General features: G+C 37.7%; 1 protein-coding gene across 2 annotated transcripts in view; it reads right to left on the reverse strand.

The window, feature by feature from the left end:
• Tnpo3 (transportin 3) overlaps positions 1-7,688 on the reverse strand; it is a 76,879-nt gene that overhangs the window by 24,574 nt on the left and 44,617 nt on the right. For both annotated transcript variants that reach the window (XM_031381373.1, XM_031381374.1), the window contains 4 exons: positions 7,046-7,137; positions 4,994-5,133; positions 1,672-1,863; positions 946-1,037 (listed from right to left, as the gene is read on the reverse strand). In XM_031381373.1, the coding sequence (XP_031237233.1) occupies positions 946-1,037; positions 1,672-1,863; positions 4,994-5,133; positions 7,046-7,137 (516 nt within the window). The remainder of the gene's footprint in view (positions 1-945; positions 1,038-1,671; positions 1,864-4,993; positions 5,134-7,045; positions 7,138-7,688) is intronic.

The raw sequence follows: 7,688 nt of genomic DNA on the forward strand, positions 1-7,688 counted from the left end.
AAAAAAAAAAAAAGTGTTCTTCAAAAAAATGGGTAGCCGAGGCTGGCCTTGAACTCATGATCCTCTTGCCTCATCTTTCCCCATCCAGAGTTGGGATTCCAGGTGTGTGCCAACACTCTTGGCTTCTAGGATATGGTTTTACTTGCTAACCTACATGGTCTTTTCACACTGGGCCTTCTAAACAGTTATCACCAATATAGCATATCTGATGATTTTTAAAGTCACCTGCCACATAAACAATGCTTTGGTCAATAAGGGACTACATGTAAAAAAGTCATTTGATAGTACTATAACAGATTTGAAAAACTTTTAACACACAGCAACTTCAGTTACTCAAAAATCAATATGCAGCATTTACTCCTATATTTGTGAAGTACCTAGTATGACTGATATGTTTACTATGCTATTATTACTGTTACATTGGTTTTGTTTCTTTGTTTTATGAGTGTGTCACTATTTGGTCCTGGCTGCCTAGAAGTCAACGTACAGACTAGCTGGTCTCTAACTGCTGAGTCAGTTTCTCATGTGCAGGGGTAATGTCTGCCCTTACTTCTTATTTTAACCTGTGTGCATGCTCAGGAAGAAGAAACGTTATGCTAACAGCAGCCTTTATACACCCAGTGCTTGCTAGGCTTCTTCATTTTCATCAAGAGGGCATATCAAGTGACGGACCTACAGCTTCTGGCCATGTACAACACAGTTTAATGTTCGAATTCTATAAAATTATCTAGTAATGCTTTTTCCAGACCATGTCCTTGCTGCAAGCAAACATTCAACTGCCCATTTCCTATTATGCAGATACTCAGAATTACTAATTTTAATACATTTCAGTTCATCCTCTTGCCTTTTAAACATATATAACTAACTTGTAAATTAAGAATTTTATCTTTACTTTCTATACATTTACATATATATTTGTTCCATTCCTTACTCATTTGGGCTCACCTTTTTCAATGCCATAACTTGAACAGAACATAACTCACTAAGACATTCAGTAATCTTATCCAAAGGTAGTCTTGCTAGGACAAGAGCTGTTCCTGAAAAACAAAAATGACAAATGAAAAGCATAAAGGCTAGACTGAAGTAATAAAATTAGTTAATCTACTTACACAGATAACAGAATTCTTTTTAAAAGATTAGCAACTGTTTTTAAAAACTATGTTTCTTGTATATATTTAGAATTCAGACTGATTTTCAGTGATATAATTCAAAATTCATTTCTTAGCAGCAAACATGAGTGTTTAATATGACTGTGTTGCCTCTACCCCAAATCTATAACTATGCTGTACAAGCATATGGCATGCAAGCAATGATAACCTGACAGGCTTAAGTTTTGCTAAGAAAAGAATGTATGAGCACGGGCTGGTGAGATAGCTCAGTGGGGAAGAGCACCGACTGCTCTTCGGAAGGTCATGAGTTCAAATCCCAGCAACCACATGGTGGCTCACAACCACCCATAATGAGATCTGACGCCCTCTTCTGGTGCGTCTGAAGACAGCTACAATAGCTACAGTGTACTTACATATAATAAATAAATCTTTAAAAAAAAAAAAAAAGAATGTATGAGCCCATATTAACCGCTGCCCCCTGAATGGGTAATTCACCTTCACAATCACTAAGTTCATTATAGCTGATAACCCCAAGTGACGGTATAGAGGAGATGTCACCAACCTTTTAGCAAGCCCACAGCAGCTTCAGGAGACAACATGAAAGAATCAAGGGAGTGGGCAATTTCTAGGAGTCCATTAAAGTGCTGAGCCATATGATCCCGACAAACGGAACAAATGTTATGAATGGCTTTGGCTGCAGCAGAAGCCAGAGGCTTTTCACACAGGCCTTTCATCAAATAGCCCAATACAGGGTCTAAGAAATAAAGCAAAATACATATTATATATATCTGAAAATTATATATCTTGAATATATATACTCCAGAAAGGTATATACTTTGTTGCAATAAAGGTTTACTTGTTTTTCATAAGTAACTTATAAAATGAAATATATAAAGCACCCTTAGTATAAAAAACATAAATTCACCAGATGTGGTAGGTGACATATGCCTTTAATCCTAGCTCTTGCAAGGCAGAGGCAGGTTGATCTCTGAATGTGAAGCCAGCCTGGTCTATACCAACCAGGGCTACATAGTGAAACCTTGTTTCAAAAGAACCAACAGGGGCTGGAGATGGCTCAGTGGTTAAGAGAACTAGAACTGGCTGGCCTTCCAGAGAACCCAGGTTCAATTCCCAACATCTACACGGCAGCTCACTGCTGTCTGTAGCTCCAGTTCCAAGGGACCAGACAGCCTCACACAGACAAAACACCAATGCACATGAGATAAAATTTAAAACAACAAAACCCAAAACAACTCACAAATTTGGAACTGATCTTACTGATGTAGTGACAGGTGGCCCTAAGTTCCATTTACTGCATCTTTCAATCTTTCCTTCACTGTAATCATCTGTCCCTTCTAACCCTGCAGACAGCAATCTGAAAACTATTGATTATGAGCTCAAGAGATGGCTTGGCCATTGAAGAGTGTGCACTGTCCTTCTGGAAAACCTGACTTCAATTTCCAACACCCACACTAAGTGGCTCACAATTGCCTATAACACCAGCTCCAGAATGATCTGATGCCTCTGGGTTCTGCAGGCACCTGTACTCCTATGTTGTACATAGGAGTACATATCCACATTGTTACATATAATTTAAAACAATGGGTAAATTACATTTTGTTATTTATGTGTAGGAACACACACACACACACACACACACACGTTCAGATGTGTGCACATGTATGTGTAGCCCCACAATGGAGACTCAGTGTCTTCCTCTTCTCTGCCTCCCTAATACTAGAGTCTCTGTTGGCTACATCACCTGTCAGACCTTCAGGTGTGCAAGACAAGTGCTTTCTCCACTACATCATCTCTCAAACCCTATCTGTATTACTTCTAAATCAAAGAATTTACAACTATTCCTTTATTTTACCAAAAGTAACTGTTTCAACAAGTTGACTGCAAAGGTTTACTTTTAGAGGTAATTCTACTCTTCTTATTACCTTTCTTTATTAAATCATATTTTAAGAAAACAAATATTGAAACAAACCAAAACAGAAAGTGCCAGGTGGTAGTGTTATACACCTTTAATCCCAGCACTCCAGTGGCACAAGCAAAGGAATCTCTGAGTTCAAAGTCAACCTGGTCTATAGAGTGAGTTCCAGGATAGCCAGCGCTACTCAGAGAAAACCTGTCTCAAAAAAACAAAACAAAACAAAACAAAAAGAAAAAAAAAAGAAAGAAAAGAAATATTAAACATGTTATAAGAATGTTATAAGAGTATAAAATCATTTTCACGTTAAACATGGGGAAAAAACAAAACAAACAAACAAAAACACACAAAAAAAAACCAAACCAAACCTTCGGGAATCAAGGCAGTGGTTATCCTGGACTGAGAATTGTAGTTCAGGGTAGATGCTTAGCTAGCATATACATGCGCCTGGAATTGATCCTCAGTACTATAAAATTAATTAATTTGTAACACAGCCTAGTATACTCTATCTTCTTCCCTAAAAGCCAAGCCTGTTTAGTTAAAAGACACTCAGAAGACCGAGAATCTGAAACAATAGGCCCCCAAACTCCAGTACTGGAGGCTTTGGCTCTTAATGGAACATCAGTAATTTTGATTATTTTTCAATATTAACACAGCATTTATTTACAGCTGATTTACAAATCTCAATAAGATCTTCAAGTAGGTATTGAACTTTGCTGCTTATAGGTTATGACAAACAAACAATGGCCTCACATTTTCTTGGTAGAAAAATGGTTCAGAAAGAAAAATCTAATGTTGAAACAGATAGAAAAAGTGTAGAAATGTAAGAGTTAGAAAGCAGCAATTTAGGGGCTGGGAGGAGACTCATTGAGACTCACTTTAGTGCTTGCTGCCAAGCCCAGAGATCAAAGTTCAGATCCCCAGAACCTACAGGAAAGCCAGACACAGCACTGCACACCCGTGACCCAGGGCTGGGGTGGACATAGTCAAAGACCTAGAGCTCATCGTCTACTCAATATCTCACTACCTAATGGCAAGCTCCAGTTCAGTAGAGAAGGTCAGAGTGATAGAAGAGGGCACACAAAATTCTGAATTTCAGCTCCTAGACATGATGCACGTGTGCACGCGCGCACGCACGTACACACACACACACACACACACACACACACGGTAATCTTGAAAACATTATGAAATGGAATGCTCTACTTGCAAAGTGCTTATAAACTGAGCATACCTATCAAGGCTTCATGCACAAACTGAGAAAAAGAAAACATGTCTCCTTTTTGTGGAAGATTATTTGCAAACATTCACATATTTTGGGACACATAAAGTTCTCAGAATGAATCTCTTAAATTTTTTATTTTCTTTGGATTTCAGTCTTTATCTGCAAAATGGGGGTGTTGAGATAAATGACTCAAATTCTAACTCCAACTCTCCAGTTTCACTTTAATTTATATTTATTTTGAGTAATTCTTAGCTTTTACATGGAACACGCACTCAACAGAGAAGAGCCCTTTCCTTTCTTTTTAGTCTATTACTTTCAGAAGTATAGTCTGATTAACTCATACATGTATCAAAGGCTAGCAGAAACAAGTCCTTTAAAGCTTTTAAACTTAAACCAAAAAAATAAAAAAATAAAAAAATAAAAAGGCTGGGTGGTGGTGGCGCACGCCTTTAATCCCAGCACTTGAGAGGCAGAGGCACGAGGATTTCTGAGTTCAAGGCCAGCCTGGTCTACAGAGTTAGTTCCAGGACAGCCAAGGCTACATAGAGAAACCCTGTCTTGGAAAAAACCAAAAACTTTTAAACTTAATTTAACTCCATAGCTGTTACCAGCTAAGCTGCTTACAATACACTTATTTTATGAGAGGAAAGCAGGAAAACAAGTCCAAAAGAAAGAAGACACCAGAAGCAGCTCAGTGGTGCCTGCAGAGGCTGAATTCACACTCACCCAGGAATTGAGGATTCCGATCCACTACTTCACTCATCTCACCAACCAACTCAATGCTGGTATACCGCACAGCTGTATGCACAGTCTCTGGGAGATGGACAACTCCCTCTAGTACCTCCACAAGTGTAGGATTGTTCTCCCTGTGGAAAAGCAAGGGCTTACAGTTACTGTCTATAGGGGTTATATTCTGGCCAAGTAATAGGCTGCAGTGAAACGTCGTATTGCCTAAAGGGCTTCTAAGTAAATAACTATCCAAATGTAAGTACTGAACATTTTTCAGACAAGGAGTTTAGTTTCTTGTTTTCTTGAGATGTGCTAAGAATGTGCTCTACCATTGAGGCACATTCCCCAACCCTGCATATTTTCCAAATCTTCAAAAGGGGACAAAGACAAGAAGTAAAAATATTAATATTGGAGAAGAAGAACACTGCTCCTTCTTCTGAACAAAATGAAAGTGTCTATAGACATGTGCTGTCAAAAGGCATTTGCAACTGGAAAGGCTGAAGGTGAGTCATCTTTTAAAGACTCTACTTCATTTATTCCCCTATCTGCAGCACCTAGAACAGTACCTGGCACATAGTGGGCACTCAAGAAATACTGCTTAATGCTTTAATGAATGAATGAACGAACCCAACAACTCTCATAGACCACTTCTATTAGCTGTTATCCTCCAAAAGATTTCCTATATAATGTAAACTTTGAGGTGTACCATCTCGCTAACTGAAAGAGCCCAAGAAAACAAGCCGCAGGGGCCACTAAGGTACCCTGACTTGGAACAAGAGGATAAAATGTAAACTAACCAAACACTTTCTACAGTCTTGTGAATTTACCATACTCATCCTTCTACTAAACAGGGTTAAAAATACAGCAGGGAAGATGTTCCAGTCAGAATTTAATCCAGAAATGAAGATGTTTAAAATGAAGAGATCCAGGATTACAGCATGAGTGCACCTACCTATTACTAGGTTTATTACATCCTTTAAATAGACAAAAACAAAAACAAAACAAAATCCTGTAATCACACATTGGTTTGAAGTGAAGACAAACAAGTAGTTATTCTCTCACTGATGTCTTAAACTTCCTATGGGCATTCAGCCAGTTATAGGAGTCTATCTATCCTTTTTCAAATCAACATCTACTGGGTACAACAACAATGATTTTGGTAACCCTCAGACGATCCAAGAAGGTTCCAAAAGACATTAGTTTAAGAGCAAATACTATAGGGAGTAGTTAAGAAGCAAAACTTCTATTAGAAAAAAAATAGTCCTAAATCATCTCTTTAAGTATCTCTTGAGTTGGAAACATGTCTGAGAATTCACAGACTAGGCCCTGAAAGGGAGCTAAGAAAGAAACACTGTCCTTTTAACAGGCATCCATCACCTTAACCATCTTTCCAAACAGGTCTTAAATAGAGGTAGAGTGTAAGTAACTGATCAAAACCCAATGTAACTTTAACATTATTACAACAGTGTAAAAACTCAGGACACAAGCAAACCATTTAAGAACACTGCCATAATTTTCCATTCTAAGCAATTACAGCTCAAATTTAAAAAATTTACAATTTCTCAATGGTAATAACAAAAGTAACAACTGTCATTTAGAATCTTTATTCTTTTAGGTGACATGGTACAATTGCTCTGCCTCCACAACCCATAGATTCCCTAATACAGAAAGAGAACAATGTAGTTGAAAAGCTAAGAATAACTGTCCCTAGGTCATTACCTTAATTTCATGGTTTTTAAGCAAATATCAACAATTTAATACTCTAATTCCTTGATCACACCCACTGTCACAAAAGAGCCACTGAAGAAAAAAAAAAAAAGAATCAGTATTCTATTCCTAGATCAAGAGTAAAAAAGCGTAACTCTAGGAAATATATTAAAATAAAGCGTCATCAATGCAGGCCACCCTGCACCAGACTAAAGTTTGAAGGCTGGACAGCAGCATAAAAGTTGTGAGACTTTCCAATAATATACCATAGAGAAATGTGGTGTAAATCTCCTTTCTCTTAGTATTTAAGAGTTCCCAACAAAAGACTTATTAGACACTCACGGATCAACACTCTTTGCTATAGCAGCCATGATAAAGAGAACCGCTTCTGTCACCTCCCAGGGTGGGTTGCCTTCTTTCAGAGTAGAATACAACTAGAGAAGAAGAGGTGGATTATGGATCCATTAAAGAAAAACAGAATTCCAAACACAAAACAAAAAATGTTAGTTCAAAGAAATCTGGTTCTTTATTTAAGCCCAGTCATCACACAGAGCCGGCAAAGGGCAGTAATTTCATGTTTTGTATCCTACAAGTAACTGGTTTTAGTGGCTAAGCAAACATATTTAGAACCCCAAGAGTTTACCAAGATTATCATGTGTCTCCAGAAAATGGATAATATGAAAAAAATGAAATATTAATGAGTTTCTTCTGGTCTTGATAGCTGATCAACAGGCTTTCTTGAGCACAAATTCTACATGTGCATCTGCTGTATAGTTTAATTACTGTCTGCATCAAATAGTAGTGCAGGTTAAAGTGCTGAAAGCAACTGCTCAGAAGGTTCTCTACAACAGCATATCCAAGCACAGTTAAAAAAAAAAAAGGCAGACCTAACAGAATACCACATGATGTTCTGATGTGTGGAACATAACTAGATATTAGGCCAAATAAAATGTCTACAATCAAAAATAAATAACCGTAAAAATAA

The sequence above is a fragment of the Mastomys coucha genome, unplaced genomic scaffold (assembly GCF_008632895.1).
Source record: "Mastomys coucha isolate ucsf_1 unplaced genomic scaffold, UCSF_Mcou_1 pScaffold20, whole genome shotgun sequence".
NCBI lineage: Eukaryota > Metazoa > Chordata > Mammalia > Rodentia > Muridae > Mastomys > Mastomys coucha.